The sequence below is a fragment of the Eschrichtius robustus genome, chromosome 8, assembly GCF_028021215.1.
Source record: "Eschrichtius robustus isolate mEscRob2 chromosome 8, mEscRob2.pri, whole genome shotgun sequence".
NCBI lineage: Eukaryota > Metazoa > Chordata > Mammalia > Artiodactyla > Eschrichtiidae > Eschrichtius > Eschrichtius robustus.
In genome coordinates, this window is record NC_090831.1 from 79014003 (window position 1) to 79033388 (window position 19386).

Genomic DNA, 19386 nt, shown 5'->3' on the forward strand with positions numbered 1-19386 from the left:
CTGAAGAGAAGGTTGCATCTCTTCTGCATAGAGGTGGATGGAGTGAATACCCGTAGTCAGAATGCAGTTCTGCAACCCTGTGCCCCAGTGCAATCCAGGGAAAAATGTTCAGTTAAAATTCCAAATTCCTATACTGCAGAGTTGCATCTTCCAAAGTTTTTTCTTTGGGAGTCTAGTCTGATGATATGCTCTGTGATAAAAGGATCAGATTAGTTTGAGAAACATGTGCACTCTATCCCCCTCACTTTAGACATTTGCAAATATGTTTACATGTTAAAGGCTATGGAGAATCCTGTGATTAAGTCATGTGATTGGCTTTCTTGCCCCCAGTTTTCCCCAATGTTATTTTATCATGTAACTTTTTACTTCCCACAATACCTAATATAACTAATATAACTAGTGCTGTAGAATAAAATTTGGAAAAAATTCCATAATTTTAGCCCAGAATAGTTGTAAAGAGGGTGTAACCAAACGACATGTTGGTCATGAAACAAAACCAAAAATTTAGAAAAAATCTCAACAGAACACTCATAGAAATTCCTCATGAACTTTCCATGGTAAACTGTGTCTAAAATGTACCTCTTGGCATAGTAAATGAGTTGACTCACATTTAGGGGTTAACTAAACTCTTGGTGGACACTTTCTAAAAATCATGATATTTAGGGACTTCCCTGGCAATCCAGTGGTTAAGCCTCCACGCTTCCACTGCAGGGGGCGCAGGTTCCATCCCTGGTCAGGGAACTAAGATCCCGCATGCTGCGCAGTGTGGCCAAAAATTAAAAAAAAAAAATCATGATATTTGGCTTTAGAATAATTGATATCAAACCATCTGCTATGGTCTGAATGTTTGTGTCCCCCCTAATTTATATATTGAAATCCTAACCCCCAAGATTATTAGGAGGTAGGGGTCTTTGGGAGGTGATTAGTTCACGGAGGCCGAGCCCTCACAAATGGGATTAGTGGCATTATAAAAGAGGCCCAGAGAGATCCCTTGCCCCTTCTACCATGTGAGGTTGTGGTGAGAATACACCTGTCAATGAGGAAGTAGACCCTCACCAGACACCAAATCTGCCAGTGCTATGACCTGGACTTACCCACCTCCAGAACTGTGAGAATAATGTTTGTTGTTTATAAGCCACCTGGTTTATGGTATTTCATCATAGCAGCCCAAACAGACTAAGACACCATCCTTTCTTGCCACAGAGTTCATCAGTTACTAATTAAAGCCATTGCTACGTCTTCACAATGAAATCATTTTTTTCTTCATAAAAGAAATGGTTATGTTTCTCTATCAGAAGGTTAAAGGAAAACAAACATCCAACTTAGAATGCGTGCATGCAGAGCATTTTGGGTTTCGTCTTTTCTACTAACTTATTTTGTCCACATGTTTACATAAAGGAATAGGGCCCACACATTTACTTTATTAAGGTAATGTAGTTTGTAGAGCAGCCTGTCCCTCAATTAACTAGGTTTTGTCTTTGTACCTAATGTTATTTTGTACAAACATTTACATATAGGGACAGTGTTCATATATTTATTTTATTAAGGCACTATAGTTTGTATAGACATTTGTCAATTATTGGGAATTTGAGTTTTTTTCAAATATTTTTTGTAAAACTTTGTCATACACATTGTTTATCATGATTTTGGAAAAATTCCTTGGTGTATAATTTGAAATGAGATTAAAGACTATAAATTTTTCTGGTTCTAATATTTTATTGCCAAATGGTTAAACTTTTGAAGAAGTCAGAACATCACCTTTTCTGGGTTCTTCTGACCAGATCTTAAGTTCCTGAAAACATAAACCTCATTAACAAGCTCATTATGGCTTCTCCAGAAAACAGAATCCAGCAATGAGGAAGAAATTGTTATATTTTTTTCTTTCCTTGCAAGAAGCTGGGTTTTGAAGGGAAGGATGAATATCTCAATTATAGAAATAATAGGAATTATGGCCATAGAATTGGTGTTTCTTCCCTGAATGCTCTTTATCCCTGAGGTCTTTATAGTCTTCTAGAATTGATTTATGGAAACATTTTTGTGCACCAGTTTTTGACAAAGTGTTCTTAAGCTCCAGCAGGTCGGTCTGAGGCTTGGCCACTCCAGCTCTAGGAATCCAACACAGAATAGGTCTTGTTTCTTCACCGTTTTCCATATTCAAGGTCAACTGTTCTGGCTTACTTAAAAAATGTTCTAAATCGGAAGCTCCTGAGTCTGGTTTATTTTGTAAAATGCTAGGCTTACTAAGGCTAACGGGGTTTTGGCACATATTATACTGATTTAAATGTTCATAGGGAATGTAATGGTCTGGGTTGCAGTAAGGTATAGGTTGGGGTTTTAATGACAGCTGTCTCCAGTACAAATCTTCTGTCTTTTCAGTATCTGTGATTTTTGGAAATGGTTTTATGTCATAAGTATTAGCCAGATCTTTTGTTGGATAACAAGATGGGAGTGCATAGGTAGATAGCAAGCTTTGTTCTTCCTTAATCTTGTCTTCAATTTCCTGGTTTTTATGAGTCACACCCGCAGGTATGTTATCACTCAGAGCCATCATTTCTGTAGAACTGGATACAAAGGTATGAAAAGCACACAAAACTCTAGGAGTACAATCTGGACAGGAAGGTGGTCTTTGCTGGACAATAGCCTCCAGAGGACGTCGGTTCTGAATCAGTCGGGCAATTCGTCCTTCCAAGGGTCTGGTGGGCTTTAAGGCAGGATGGAATTTTTCTTGCTGTGGTGGCGGGATAAAAGAGAAAATCAATTAATTAATAGATCTGGCATAGTCAGGATACTGCCACAAATGGCAGGTCAAAAGTCATACCCATTTTCACTGTCTGAGTAAACATATGATGGGTACGAGCATACATTGCAATGTTCTTTGATGTTTATTTAAAGACATTGAAATTTGGATCCTAATAAACACATGTTTTTATAAGGAAAGGGCACATTTTTACTTCGCTATAGAGAAATTCCTCCACGTAGGAACTCTTTGCTTTCAAACTTTCCAAGATATAAAAGAACTACTGGAATAAACCAGATGATGTTTTATGATGATGATGCCCATCACCAACAGATGATGTTAAAAGTTACGTGCAGTTATTTAAATCTCAGCCAAAGCCTTCTTTATTAGGCCAAGGCAAGGGTTCTTAAACCTCGGTTGAATCAGAATCAGCTTTGGAGCTGGCAGAAAATGGGATTCCCAAGCTTGGTCCTCTGAGATTGTGATTCAGAGGGTCTGCAGTAGGGCTCAGGAATCTGCTTTCTTAACAAGCATCTTGGGTGATGCTAAGGCCAGTGATGTGTTATGCTTGGAGAAACACTGGTCTGAGGGGGGTTTGTCCTATCTGGGCTTCTTTTTGAGATGTTTTATAAATATTTTGAACTCAATCATGTCTGGTAACTGCAAAAGCAGTGAGTGTATTTAAAGAGCTATTAATAGATATATGTCTGTGGGCGGGGGGAGGAGGAAGAGGGAAGAGTTGACTTGGAAGGGGCATGAGGGAACTTTCTGGGATGATGGTAACGTTCAATATATTGATAGGGGTTCGGGTTACGAAAGTGTATGCATTTGTCAAAACTCATCGAATGTTAAGATTTGTACAATTGTATTGAATGTATATTTCACCTTAAAAGACTAACTGAACTCTGATTAATGATTTGCATACTGAATGTTTAGGGTTCAAGTATACGAATGTCTGCCATTTACACTGAAAGGCAGAAAAAATAAAGTGTTTTTATGGGTCTTTGGCGTGATAGAGAGATGGGTAAGTATGTGATAAAATAAGTATAGTAAAATGCTAATGGTAGAATCTAGATGATGGGTATATAGGTCTTAACTGTAAAATTATTTAGACTTTTCTGTATGTTTGAACATTTTTATAATATGTTTAAGAAAAAAAAAGAATGGATGTATGACAGTGATGGAATCGATAGCAAAGATAATAAAAATAAGAATGGTGAGAAAATAATAACTCTAGTTTGGACTTAGAAAATAAAATGGATTTAGGAACATCCTTTTGGAACCTAATCTGTTCATAGTTGGAGGAGTTTCCATACGGTTATCAACAAATTTTTTATATCTTTTAGCTAATCAGGTTTGAGTAGATACTTTGAAAAAAAGAAAAAAATTCTAGCTCTTTGGAATGCATTGTTAAATCTGTCACGAACAAAAAAGTATATAGTATATCATATCCTACTTTGATTAGTATCCCTGTATGCAAGAAGCAGTCTTTAGTACCTTTATTGTATTCTACTACAACAAAATATTTCATACACATATTTATTACCATGAAAACATGCCTTCCCAGGGTCCATTATTTATGTTTTAATTAGAAACCAGCAAGATTCACTGAAACTTTCTTTTAAACGTGCAACTATTTTAGGCATATTTTATCTTGTTATTGATAAAAATTTAGGTGTTGATTTACTTGCATGGTAATTTTGCATGTAACATACTTGACAAGCATCCTTTGTATAACTGTACATGTATTTCCTTGTAAAAATGACAAAGCTGCTTCCTGAGGGGTGGACTCTACAGGGTCAAATTTGTGGAAATCTGGACAGTTGCTGAACACACCTGACAATGTTAGAGCATACGTATAGTCTTTTCTAGCCTTAGAGACTGCTTGTTGCAAGTGAAAAATAAAGAAAATTAAAAACCCTTTAGTGAATGATAAAGCACAGTCTGTGGAACTACCCTTGGTGTTAACGATTTATATCGCCTTGGGAAATACTGAAGCTAATGTAAAATAAATGTGTTCAGTCTAAGAAGAGTTCATATTGAAATACCTTATAGTTGTTTTTTAGGTATCTTTACACAATCTACATCTTTGAAAATATTAATCTTGTTTAAAAAACTGAGTTTTAGAGGATAATATTTAGGTCCCAAATAAAACAACATAAATACTATTAGGTCATTTTTTTCATTTACATAATTAAGCCAAGAGATTATAACTTCTATCACTAAAGGGCTTGATCATTTCTTTCAGGCCATTTCACATAATCTAGTAAGAAATCTCTTGATATTTGCAGAGAATTTATTGGCTTTTGATTGTAATTCAGCCAACTCAATTATTGTGGATATCAGGAAGAAGCCTTTATCTCTTCAAAAGCAGTGATAATGTGCAAGATATAAAATATGCAAAGATTCACAGAATTTATTAAGAATCACATTACATTACTAGGTAAAGTTTCATAAACCAATTCCTTTGTAAATTTTAGCAACAGTAGCATAGTAGAAAATCTGTAAAAAAACAAAACAAACAAAAAACAAAACCAGCACTGTGATGAAGAAAAGAAACCTTGCTTGTTCTTCAAAATAGTGAAGTTTGAATCAATTCAGAATTAACTTCTGAATTGAGTTAAATTTTCCCTTTGCTGGCTTGGTCACCAATACTCAGGAAGCAAATAAGAAGTGGGCAAAGCAAGAAGGACCTCAATACCTGGATACTTTCCCCCTAAATAACTGAGAGTTGACTGCAATTACTTACAGGCTCTGGGTCAAATCCTATCTGTCCAGTTAACTCTGCTACCTCCTTTTCATGGTAATCATCCAGTTCAAGGGGATTCATGGGCCCCAGACCTTAATGGAAACATCACACCTTATTATTTTGTTAGAGTAAGTGAAGAATGGTACTTAAATTTAGACCTTTTATAGAAAAACTTACCTGTTCCCCTTTATAATTAGAACCGATAAAATGAAAACCAACTTAACCTCCCAATTACCCGCTACGAGGAACTTACCACCCACCTTCTTTCTATTAGTACTTAGATTAAGAAACAGGGGGAAATAGTAGAAGATAAAAGCTGTAACAGCTCTAGTCAAAATTCCAATTTCGTTCTTTTTACTCATATTAAAGTGAACTCATACCTGTAAAATCATGATTGTATGAAGTGATCCAGTGGGACCTCTCAAGATTTCTTTGTATGTTGGCTTCTTTTAGAGAGTTAATAGGGTCCCACAAATTTAAAGAAGTGTTAGGAGCGAAGGTTTTAGGTGGTTTTGGGTAGAATACTGGCTTGTTTTTCTCAACACATTTAGGAAGCTAGAATATGAATATAAAAGATCATTGCTGTTGATGTCATCTAGTAAAATGAGGGCTAGTTCACTGTCTCAGCAGGAAAGAGGGCAAAGGAAATTCCAGGCTGAAGTCAGATACTACTTTTTCCTTCATTAATTACTAATATTCTGCACCTGTAAGCGTATTTAGAGTTAAACACAATATTTTATCAAAGGAGGTCTTTTCTAAAAGTCTTTTGCTTTAGCAGGGAGTCTGAAAATATACTTTGGAGAAATGTCGCTGGAAATCCTCTACCTCCAGTGAAATTTTATTAGAGATATAAAGGTCTCTGAGGTACTCCTTTGGTTCAGCTTAGCCAAAATTGTGTGCCTCCCACTTCTCCTTCCCTGCCTGAAATGACACCATATGATATCTTTTATGGATTTCTGACGAAGGTTAAGTCACTCAAATTCAAATAAAAAATTTCATTCTGTAGACATAACTGCTTTACAAATAGAGTTTGTTTTGTATTTTCAAAAGGAGGTATGAGCATAAAAGTGAATGAATGAGTTTCATTGTAGTCTTTCTTTTTAGTTACTTAGAAATTCACTTTTTCTCAGATTGATGATTCTCAATAAATATTTACTGAGCACCTACATGTGTAAGGTAGTGGCAGAAACAAGGATGGATCAGAAACAAATCTTGCCATCTAGGAGTGTATTGGCTAGAAGAGGCGATGAGGTGTGAACGCAAATGACTATAAGATGAAAAGTAACTCTTTGCTATAAGAGAGGTTAAGACAAAATAATCTGGAAGATCAGAGGAGGGAGAGATTGATTCCAACTGAACAGGGAAGTGGAGCTGGGAGCACAGAGGGTGGGAGGAGAGAAGAGGCCATGTTAGGTTATACCACAGAAAGTAGGCCTTGAATGGCATGCAGAAATGGGGAGGCCAAAGGAACAGTAAGAGCAGAGGTATGGATGGTGGTAGAAAGTATGGAATGAATATTTCTTGAACCTTCTGAACTTGTTGTCCTCACAGTCAGGCCTACCCTTAACATTTGCAGGTCCTGGGGCTTTAGTACAATGAGAGCCCATATTCCATTAGTCTAAATAGTTCAATTTATAAATCAAGCAGATAAACTGTTAAGTAAATATGTTTCATTCTCCTACCTTGACAAAATACCTTCATAACAACCTGGAAGACCAGGTTCAAATTTAGTCTTCTTAGACTATCCTGAGTTCTGCACTGGGACATGGTGGTTCAGAAAGAGCCAACCACGGGCTTCCCTGGTGGTGCAGTGGTTAAGAATCCGCCTGCCAAAGCAGGGGACACGGGTTTGAGCCCTGGTCCAGGAAGATCCCACATGCCATGGAACAACTAAGCCCGTGTGCCACAACTACTGAAGCCCGCGTGCCTAGAGCCCATGCTCCGCAACAAGAGAAGCCACTGCAATGAGAAGCCTGCGCACTGCAACAAAGAGTAGCCCCCGCTTGCTGCAACTAGAGAAAGCCCGCGTGCAAGCAACGAAGACCCAACGCAGCCAAAAAAAAGAAAAAGGAAGAGCCAACCACTGGCCCCTGGCCTCAGCACCCCTTACTGCTTTCTTCCTACCCCCAGTTCCATCCCAAACTATGAGGTGCCTTGTACATGAGGGTACCCTACCCCTCAAGTTCAAGCTCCATATACCTATTACCTCTGCTTCCAGCAAACAGCCGTCTCTTGGCCACCCGTTTGGCCTGGAGGTATATACTAGCTTGGCAGCATTGTCAACGAGAATGGACCTGAGGAAGAGACCCCGTGAAGGCCCTGAAACTGGGTTCAAAGCCATTTGTCAGGGAATCTGCAGTCCAACATCAGTCCGGGGCAGGAGACTGGGGAGCATGGGCTCCATATGGACATATCCTCTTGTCCCCATAAACTTCCTGCCCAATAGGGAGGGCACAGAGGAAGGCCAGAGCTGTGACTTATACAGCATGGGGCCTTCTTAAGTTCCTGGGCCTAAGGAGGCTGCTGCTTATAGCAACCCTGTGAGGTTGGAGGGAACCCCATTTTACATACATAGAGTAGTCATGATAAAAGGCACTTGGTAAAAAACTGTCTCAAAAAGTGTTAAATAACCACCTCTATAAACCCTTCATAAATATGTGGCCTGCTTACTCAGGGGTAAAGAAAGCCCTCTTTACTTTCCTTATCTTTATCATGATTTGCAAAGCCAGCTTACTTAGAAATAAAAAGGACTTTTTTCAAATATTGTTCTGAGGGGCTGGATTAATTTTGTGTCTTCATCTGGTCTAACAGCAGTGATCTACTGATACGCAGTCAAAAAGGCACAGAGGAAGAAAATAGGGAATGTGAAATTTTATCGTAGCCTAAGGTGTCTTGGGAAGAGCCAGGAAATATTTGAGAGTGGAGAGCTGGTCAATTTTCAGTATGTTAAGGTAATGTTATACTGAGAGGACAGTGAGAAGAGGGGCTGCTGGTGATCATCCACTCAATAGGTATTCATTGGTTAAATATACTATTCACAGGGTAAGGTTAATATCTGATATGCAAGGTAAGTACAAAGCAGGAAGGAATTCCGATTCTTGAGATGTTAGTATCTCAGCAGACACTCTAGTCTACAAAGGAGTGATGTTAGTTGTTTTGAATTTGGAATACATTCTCAGAGGAGTAGTGCTATATAAATGGTTGTTACATTCCTAGCATAGCCCATAAAATCTGTGTAACTGATAAATTATTTAATAAGCATTTACTGAATACCTAATACATGCAAAACTATGTGCAAGCTTTTGAGGGCCCTGGGCTAGGCACCAAAACTTCATAAATTGCCATAAAATAACATAAATTAATACAGCTATAACGTGTTAAATAAAACAAAAAATTAAATGTAGTGTTTTGTTTTAGTCTTGAGTGATGGGGCTTAATGAGGTTTAATGGGGAGCAAGAAAAGGTTTATTGTGGAGACCACTTTGCCCTTTGGAGAGACGTTAGCATTGGGGACACATTGAATCTTTATTGGATCATATTTCACTTAATTGTATTGTATCAGCACCATTTTCACATTAAGAAGTCATGATTAGGAACTTTGTCATTTGCATATGAAATGAGTAGAGGAGGGAGAGCAAATAAGAGACTGGCAGAGATATGTTTCTTTGGTATCTAGTTAGGACTTTGGAAGAGAGAGAGTTAAAGGCATTAGAGGATGTACAGTGGGAGGAAGGCTGCCTGGGACAGAATGGAGGAAAAGCAAAGGCGGTAAGACAGTGGATAGGGAGCATGCATGGCAGGGAAGAGTGTGCTCATTTGTTTCCTCTTCCGGATACGCTGGTTGTTGTTGGGGACGAGCAGGTGGGAGGGTGGCGATGGAGAGGTGTACTGTGGGCAACCAGTTATTTGATAAGATGACATGTTCCTAAAGGAGGTGCCTGTGTGCTTGCCCAATTCATTATTGGTATTTGAGGATGAGTGTGGATTATGAGCGCTATTGTGGAGAGACGGAATCGTCCTAGGAGTGAGGAATGTATCTCTATGAGGAGGAAAGACACTTTAGATTGGAAGATGGCAGCTGGTTTAAGAAGGAAAACCACACTCCTTTGTAAGGGTGACACAAGTGAATGCTCTTTCCAAGGGAAGCCAAAGATCTTTCCAAATACTTAGAGTTAAGGAAAATTGGTAGTAGACTCAATTAGACTTAGAAAATGGTTAAAATATTTCAAATAGTCCAAGATTAGGGAGATTTATGGCACTTGCCCTCTGAGATTATGTCTCATTTTACTCAAAAAATGATTACAAGGTAGATTTCATCCTAAAGAATATTTTCATATTGCAGAACTAAGACCAGATACTTAATTTCTTGAGAAATAGAGAGGATGGGAGTCTTTGGCCACTTGAGCAAGTAATGACCAAAAACAGCACAGAAGAGTCAAATATTATCACCTATTTGTTTGCCAGTTATAAAAGGAAAAGGAATGTTCTGATTGGCTTCGTAATGGTTGGAAATGGCCAATGGGAAGAGATGGCCAGGGGAAGAGAGTGGTAGCAGGAGAGGCGCAGGTTAGACTGATGAGCGCAGTGATCAGTGATGACTGGTGGGGAAAACTGGGCCAGGCCAACGAGAAGCACAGGCTTCACATACATGTAATGTAAAAAGGATGAGGGCAAAATGACATTTAAAATACTCTGTCAAAATGAAGCCCCAGCACTTAATTTTTAAAAGGTTAAACCCTTTTATTTAGGATATTCTCGTTTCCAAGACTACCCATTTCTTAATGTCATAGGTCAACAAAGTGTTACAATCATTGGAATAAAAATACTTAGAGCTGCTAACATTTAGTATGTGCCTACTATGTGCTAATATGGTACTGAGTGCTTTTACATGCATTTCATTTTCAAGACAGCCCTATCAGTAGATTTTATTATTATTCCTGTTTTATCTATGAGGAAACTGAGTTATAGAAGGGTTAAGTATATTATCCAGGGTTATACAGCTGATAAGTTTTAGAGCCATGATGAGTTAATAGGTACTCCCTTCAAGCTCAGTATCAATTTGATTTTTATTTCTTTTTCCAGGGAAGTACAAAACTTGATTAGGATTAGGGATGAGCCAGAGGAATGACTGAAAGTTTGAAAATTAAGATCAATTAGAATAGATTAAAAAAGTGGGATTAATCATTAGAAGAAGGGTCAAATAAATCAGTCAAAAATATTTACATACAAAGTATTGTGGGGAATATGCATATTATATTCTGTTTTCAAAGAGCTTGTAATTTAGGTCAGGAGATATAAAATACACGTGAAAAGTTACTGGTTATAAGTGTTGTAGAGGCAGAAGAGAGAAATCACTTCTGTTGGAGCAACAATGCTTTATAAATGATAGCACTCTCTGTTTTCCAGGGTGCTTTCCTATCTTTCCTATGATCCTCTTATCCTGTGAAGTTTGTAGGACAGATCTTACTGAAATGATACAGATACATCTTATTAAAGCTCAGAGAAGAGAAACCATATGTCTAATACCACTTAGAGAACAAATGGCAGATACAGCAGGAACTAGAACACAGGCCTCCTAATTTGGTTCACTTTCTGCTGTGCAACAGAAACAATGAGGGTTGAGCTGAGTCTTGAAGAAAGAGCAAGTCTGAGATAGGCAGATGGGCCCGAGAAGACAGCATTCTAGGAACAGGAAGTGGCCGTGAACCTGGTCAGGGACCAGCGAGCAGAGCCAGGCTGTAGGAAGGAAGAGAGGAAGGAAGGCCAGAACCGAAGGTTTTTCGTAGCCCAGTAAAAGCACTGGGATTCACACTTAGGTAAAGGGGAGCTAATCAAAATTGCCAAGGGGGGGTGACATGAGGACAGCAGCATTCTAATAATCAGGTAGAAATGAGGGGAATTGAAAGAATAACTTCTCTTATTTCTGGGTTGCTTGGATATAGATTTTGCTTGAAAGAATGAAAGAGATCCAGTCGAATAGATGATTTTTAAAGGATTTTTCTTGACATATAACTTTATAAAAAACAAACAGGAAATTGCTTACTTCATAGATGACTGAGTGACATTGAAATGACCACCATACTGTGACTTGCCACAGTGGTCTTTCCAAGAAAAATTCAAGTGTTTCCAGCCTTCCATCATTATTTCTTGCCTACCTCATGGATTGTTAGATGCAAGGAAATAATATATGGAAAACACTTGGCACTGCCTCTCACAAACTAACTGGCCAGTGAATGTTAGCTACTATTATTTTCAAATGTATAGATATTTTCCTTCATGATTTAAAAATGTTCTCTTTTTACTATGTAGATTCATGGTACAGAGGTTAAGAACAGAGACTGGAGTCTCATGAGCCTGAGTTCTGTGATTGTGAGATAGTCACAAACTCCCTAAGCCTCATCTATAAAATGGGAATGATGATATTAACCTTTTGAGGGTATTGTAAGCACTGAATGATACCCTATATATAAAGGAGTTAGTGTGTAGCAATTTCTTAATAAATGGTGTCTATTGTTTTATTTTTGATTCTGCACAAATGTAATAGTTGGGACAGTAAACTGCAGATCTTTCTGTAAACCTCCCATTTACTCTGTTCATATTTGGAGTTAGATATATTATGAATCATAAGAATAGAGTTGGGGGAAACAGTGAGTGATCTACAGTCCTCCTCTACCTTCTTTTGGAGGGAACTTTTTGTACCTATGGAAATGTAACATAAAGCCAAAAGTATATGAAATCAGCTAAGAAAACAAAAAAATGTGATTCATGGTCAAAAATCTCAAATTTTCCATCCGGATAGAAAATAAAAGCAATCTATCTTTTGGATTTTTATAAACATATAAAGTAAAAACATTTTACTTTACATTTTAAACACACATTTTAAAAGATACTTACGTCATAATATACACCCTGACCTGGCCAAGCCAAGGCTTTCTTCTTTGAATCCATGGGAAAATCAAGCAGTTCGTATCTGTAAGGATTACCTGAAATTTTCCGGAAAGCAGTCTTCTAATTAATGGGATTTATGAGTGCAATAAATAAAAACAAGACAATAGGAGGTAGAGAGGAATTTGGGTACACACTTTAGCTATAAATTTATAGCTTTGTTTGAATTCTTGCCCTTAATGAGCAGCGTGTGGGCCACACAGAGTGAGAATGAGTCTCTAACCCTAGTGCCTTCAGCAGACCTAGGGGGCACCAGTACTGCACCTTTCTTGTTAATGAAAGGAATTCTTAGGTAAGTTATAAATGTTCCTAGATCCTCTTTCTGGTCTCTGAAGGCTCAGCAAATATATTTCTATACTACTACCTGTTTGGGGTTTTCTCTGTTTAAATATCAAGATATAGAGTTAGTACTTGCTTACCAAAAAGGTATTGAAAAAGAACATTTAAAGAATACAGCTTTTTAGGTATTGGTGGTAGTTGGATAAACTTTACCAAACACAGCCTGGCTTCCTCTGGTGCTATGATAAGTTCCACATTAAAGTATGCTCTGAACACCCATCCCCATATGTAATAAGAACAAAGGCTGGCATTTATTGAACATTTACTATGAGCCAGTATTGTAGTAAGTGCTTTATATATATCATCACATGCATTTTTTGTAACATTACTATGAGGAATGTACATTATTTCCACTTAACAAATGAGGAAACTGAGGCACAAAGAAAATAAGCAATTTTCCCAAGGTCACACAACTAATAAGTGGAATAATTCAAACTCAGGCAATCTGGTTCTACAGCCTGCACTGTTAACCTGTATGCTACTTATTTCTAATAAAGAGTTAAAAGAAGTGGAAGAGTAGAAAACCCAATGTTGTACTAGTTCCTGGAAAGCTCCTTTATAAGGCTTATTAGAATATACTCATCTTTTTAAAATCCCCTGAAGGTGACTAACTGGTCAAGGACAGGCAGTTGCCTGAAACAGAAGATTAAGGTGGTAACTTACTTCTTCAGTCCCTGGTCTACAACTGCACTGAAAAGTGTTTTTATAAACTCAACACACATTTCTGTGATTTCTTCCTAACTGTATGCACTTCATGTAATTTCAGAAATTATCTAATTTAGGGCTTGAAAAATATTAGTTTACTTTGATGATTTACCTAATAAGATCATAAAAATTTCAACTGCTTAGATATCCTATCTTGTATACATCCTATACATATATACATACATGTATATATATGTATGTATCATTTAGTGTCATACCTATATATGTATGTATCTATATATACATATATTTGATACAGCTTTCACTACCTTTATCAATGGAAAGGTTCAGCATGCTGCACACATACAGAATCATTATATGGTAACAGAGTATATAATAAAAATAGTAGCTGCTAACACTTAATCTCTGTTATCTGTGAAGTAGGTACAAATATTCCCATTTTACAGATTGGGAAGTAGAGGCGGAGAAGTTAAGGAACTTTCCCATGGTCCATGGTGAGTAAGTGGCAGAGCCAGAATGCTACCCATGCAGTTGGACTCCCTAGTCCATGCTCTTAAACACTCCACCATAATATCTCTCAAAAGTTATTGCCTCCTAATAGGATGCTTATGTTGATATTGATGATGGCATTACTGTGTTTCTATATTTGGGTTCAAATATTCATGTACAGAGGAGCTGCATTATATAGCACAGTTCTTGTGTCTAACCTGCCTCACAGCCTAAATTCATTCAACAAATATTTATCTCTGTCTACCATGTACCTCTTCTGTCACCTTCAGTTATCTTCCCTCTAGTATCTTGTCTTTCTCCATTGGTTTCTTCTCTGTTTTGAGGTGTCTAGTGTGCGATGGAATTGATGGCTAGTGTATGAGCTTACCATCCTCTCTAATGAAACATACCTGGGAAGACCCCAAGGTTCGCATCCACGAAGACACTCCAAGGTGTTAAGAGGAATTGATCAAATTGTTCTCATTACTTCCTGAGTCTTATTTCAATGATGATCTTTTCAGTTTTATCACAACAGCTACACCCATGTCTAGACTCTGATGCTCTGAACCAAACATTGATCTTTGTGCTGATCACTTGAGCTAGGATGGAATTTTTAAAAGCTAAACCATAGAGAGAATGGTAAGGAAATAAAAATTGAAAATACAAGTGGAATAAAAACAACTAATTCTACAACATTTGGTTTCTGGTTCTATCATGGGAAGCTCTGTCTAAAGAAGAAAAGGGCATCTGCAGAGAATCTGATTTCATTGGTCTGTGACGGGGTCCTTTCTTTAATTTTATTATTGAATAAACTCCAAATATAAAAAGAATTAATGCTGTTCTGATTTCAAATCACATTTTACCTCTTGTCTTCAAAACTGCTGCACCATAAGGCCTTGCTGGCACAGTGGGAGGAACTGGCTGTTGGCTTTGGGCTTTAACGCCAGTGTAGAGACCCTCAGGTGATGGAGACATCGGGAACGTGGCTCCGCTAGAGCTATGTGTGTGGTAGAGGTGTTCAGGCGGGTACGGGCAGCAGATTTCTCTGAGATTTAGTTCAGCCAACAAAACAAAACAGAATACAAAGAAGTACAATTGAAACAACTTAATCATCAAATATTTATTGGGACCCTTTCTTTGTGGCAGGTATTGTTCTAATCCCTGAGATATGACAGTGAGTCAAAGTCCCTATACTCATGGAATTAGCATTCTGGTGGAATATATACCATAAAACATATGAAATTTTCTTAATTTTTCTAGATAAATAAAAAATAAGTTTTATTTTTAAAATAAATCATACTGAATTCTTTATCAGTGCATAACTTTTGCAACTGATATAAAAATATGAAGTGGAAGATATATGAATTTTGTAGTTTTTGGAACATTACAGGAAGAATTTCTAGTTGCTTTCCATTCCTGCCCCTTGTTTTTAGAGGATCCCAGTACTTTATTTTATGGAATCCTGTTAGGCATTCAATTTCAGTGTGCAAAATGATCCCTTACCATCTTGGACTAAACTTTCAACCAGGCCATCTGTTTCTTTAAGCACTCAATCAACAAAATATGCCACCTGTTTATGTACACAGTGTACACAGTAAGTACTGTTTAGAAGTCAAAAAGCCAAAAATAGCTCATATACTGAAAGGAAAAAAACCCCAACGATTTAAAAAGGCCATGGGGATACAATTTTCCTATCATTTGAAGAACTAGCAGAGTTCTTAAAAAGAACTAGGAGAGGTTTAAAAAAAAACTGTGTGAGAGCTGTCTAAATTAGAAGAGAATCAAGATTAGGAAGTCCATGGAATAGAGAAATGTTATATATAATTAGAAAATAAAGTAAAAAATCCAAGACCAGTGTTAGTGGGTGAATTATGTCCCTCCACCAAAAAAATGTATATGTTGAAGTTGTAACATACAGTACCTCAAAATGTGACCTTATGTGGAAAGAGGGTGATTGCAGATGTAATTAGTTAGTATGAGGTCATACTGGAATAAGGTGAACCCCTAATCCAATATGACTGGTATCCTTATAAGAAAGAGAAATTTGGACACAGACATGCACACAGGGAGAATGCCATGTGAAGATGAAGGTAGATCAGGGTGATGCATCTGTGAGCCAAGGAACACCCAAGATTACCAGCAAACTGCTAGAAGTCAGGGGAGAGGCATGAAACAGGGTGTCTCACAGCTCTCAGAACGAACCAACTTGGCTGAAACCTTCATCTTGAATTTCTAGCCTCCAGAACTGTGAGACAGTAAATTTCTGTGTGTTTTTTTTCCCCCAGCAAATACAACCAGAGAGAATTCAGACTTCCAACAGAGCACATGCAAGCAGTGAACAGGAAACACACTCCAGGAGTACAGGTGCTCTGGGCTCTTAAAGGAGAAGAGCTAGAGAAAGGGTTTCAAAGATGAACTGCATTCCTAGTGCTCACAATAAGAGCCCACAGAAGCTATGGGAAAGCTGTGTAATGTCTGTATTTACCAGGCCAAAATAAATGTACAGGTTATGCCGTAAATGTTCATGTTAGGGTCTTGTTACAGAAATTTTTCTTTCACTATTACCCATCTAGGTATTGGCAGAGTTTATATAATAGCTTCTACAAGTCACTATGGATGGTGTGACTATGAAATAATGAGAATAATTTCTATAAGAAACATATTTTTAAATGTCTCATTGCTTTTCCATCATATGATATTTTTCAATCCCAGTCATTTTTGGTTGGTTTGGCCATGTGTTCTCATGACGCTGATGCAAATCTGTACTGAATTTAGCAGCCTTGGCATCTTGGTGGGCTCTCTGAAATACCTCGCAGTTCAAGATTCTTAGCAAGTTCCTGGTCTCTTACAGACGCCACAAGTTAAGATTGATTTGTAAGAGAAAAAGCCTGGACTCCAGGCAAAAGTCATTTCTGAGGCCAGTCAGCTCTTTTTGTTTTTGTGTAAAGTGATTCGGTTTTCTTGCTCTTGTCACTTGAACACATTTTTGAATTGGGTATAGCATTATTTTACCACTAGTCACTAAACACTTTTCCAGTTTATTTACTTTGCTTAAAAAGTGCCACATCAAGTACTAGACAGCTTGGTACAAGGTATTGAATATAAGGTTGTCAATTCTGTGATGACAGGAGAACACAGAATCAGGGCATTCCTGAATTCCAACTGACTGATGTCCCCGGGAATCATGAAAACACTGGTGTAGTGACTGCTCTTTCATTGAAGCAATACTGGCTGTACTTCATTTTATATGCTACACAATGATTTTCATTTGTTCTAAATAAATATTTCCAGTGTCCAATTCAATGGATTATATGGTGAACTAACCCCCCTTTGTGAGAGGAAATTATTTCCTCTTAACAATCTGTTTGAAAATAAGTGAGCATTTTTATAGTTTGAACAAACTGTTTGTGTGAATAAAGCAGGAACGAACATGTCTGTGCTCATGGAGAGTGTCCAGTCTACTTGAGTCAGGAAAGGATGGAGTTTCCTGTGGTCTAGTAAAACCCATCTTCTAAGGGAGGTCTTGCACGTGCAAAGCCTTGGAGGCTTGCCTCATTCACCTTCAGGTAGAGCAGTCAGGAAGCAGGGAAGAAAGAAACCCTAGGGACGGTGAGGAATGAATGAGAAAGGCTGGGCTTCCAATATTGTCCAATAGCCAGGAAACACTGAGTCATAAGACACACTAGAAAGAATGGCTAATGGAGTAAATCGAATGCGAAGATTGTCTTAGTGCTAATTAACTTTTTCTGGGCAGAAAATTCATTTTGATTCTCTTGGGTTCTTCCCAGTATGTGCCAGGTTGAGCTAAGGTGTAAGAATCAGTAGTTATGTGAAATCAGTGGGATTAAATTTTGAACTTCTGATACCTTTTCCCATGGGCTTGATGCGGTTTAAGGAAATGTGGTATGAGTACTTCACAAAACGGTCATGTCTGCCCACTGTCCCTAGAAAATATCTCAGTAGGTAATCTGGGAAGGTCCTCAGACATTGTAACTGCTGCATGGGCAGGAATTATACTCAGAGGACATTGCCTTTAAATGTTAACTACAACAGTAACTATGATGCTAATAAAGCACTTATGTGCCAGGCCCTGTGCTAACTGCTTTATCTACAGAGAATAACCTGCTGATATGCATTTAGCCCCAGGCCAGAGTCCAGGGCAAGGTGACCCCATGTTTTACTAATTTGATGTTGGTAAGAACTTCCTGAACAAAAGCCATTACACTTGTTTCCATTATATCTTGTTTTTGTTACAGAGACACCAAAAAGTAGAGATTAACTTGTTAATTTAGAAAATAAGTTCTAAAGGCCAAGAGCATGTTAAATCACAAAAAAAGAACCATGAGGATTCGATAAGCTATTTCTTTCTGGGGATTGGTCCCCTTGATAGGAAGTAAATCTGCAAAATGTATATCGGTAGTTCTTGGGATCTTCTGGTTTTGTCTGTGTCCTGGATTTTCACTTTGTGTAGAAGGGGTAAAGGTGGGAGTTAGGAAGGTAGGGAGAGGCCCCAATTAATTCTTATCACTTGGGAGTGAGGCCAAAATATTTTTCCCCTCAGATTCCAGAAATGTATATTTCCTAGCAAATAGCATTAAGTTATAGCTGGTAATGATTTACGAAAATGTTTTTTACTTTTAAGACCTGAAAGCTATGGACTCCGCGTGTCTTGTGTCTATTACATTATGAAATTTAATTTAATATCCTGTATATATTGCAAAGGTTATTTTTGTTTGTTAAAAAAATTGCAAATTATACCTTCAACTAAATTTTCAAGTTGTAACCCATTCAAGTTTTGAGTACAATGACCAGAATGTATATTTATTCCTTTAAATTAAGACTGTGTAGAAAATAATTATATTATATTCCTGTTGTATTAAATGATTTATACATATTACTTTTCATTTTGAGTCCCTAAATAGAGAAGAAATAATAAGGAAAAGGCAGAATATCAAACACTCACTTAACTACATACACATTTAAAAGGAATTCAGTTTCTCTTTGAATCATTCAGTTAGAGGCATGGGCTGTCTCTGAACTCAATCTTCCCTGTTGAGCAGGTCTACCAAGATTTTTATCAAAATCTTACACAGCTCTTCCAAGGGGATGTTTGAGGACTTGAGGTCAAAGGAAGAGACTTTGGAACTTATCAGGCTACAAGCAGAAATGTGATCCGAGAAAAAAAAAAGAAACAACAAAAAGGGCTTTACTTTTCATGTCTCTACAAAGAGAATTTGAAAAGTCCAAAACAAAGGTCTTCACATAGTTGCTTTTTAAAAAAGAACCCCAAACAACCTAGACTTTAATTTTAATAGCCTTTTGAGCAGATCTTTGCTTTAATTGAAACACAGTTTTTAAATGCCAGCTTAGTATTTCTGGTTAAGATTGACAGGGACTCCAGTAGTATCAGGCACACCTAGTACTCAGATTGTGGATTCTCATACCATTCTCCAGTGGAAGG

The 19386-nt window shown here is 37.6% G+C and overlaps 1 protein-coding gene and 1 long non-coding RNA gene across 2 annotated transcripts in view; one reads left to right on the forward strand and one right to left on the reverse strand.

The window, feature by feature from the left end:
• LOC137768481 (uncharacterized) overlaps positions 1 to 19386 on the forward strand; it is a 95901-nt gene that overhangs the window by 13567 nt on the left and 62948 nt on the right. The window lies entirely within an intron of this gene.
• The window catches only part of SPMIP4 (sperm microtubule inner protein 4), a 37504-nt gene continuing 20020 nt past the window's right edge, over positions 1903 to 19386 (reverse strand). Inside the window, exons 6-10 of the mRNA XM_068550013.1 lie at positions 14789 to 14970; positions 12381 to 12469; positions 5867 to 6041; positions 5487 to 5578; positions 1903 to 2728 (exon numbers count right to left, since the gene is read on the reverse strand). Of these exons, the coding sequence (XP_068406114.1) occupies positions 1925 to 2728; positions 5487 to 5578; positions 5867 to 6041; positions 12381 to 12469; positions 14789 to 14970 (1342 nt within the window). The 3' untranslated portion in view covers positions 1903 to 1924. The remainder of the gene's footprint in view (positions 2729 to 5486; positions 5579 to 5866; positions 6042 to 12380; positions 12470 to 14788; positions 14971 to 19386) is intronic.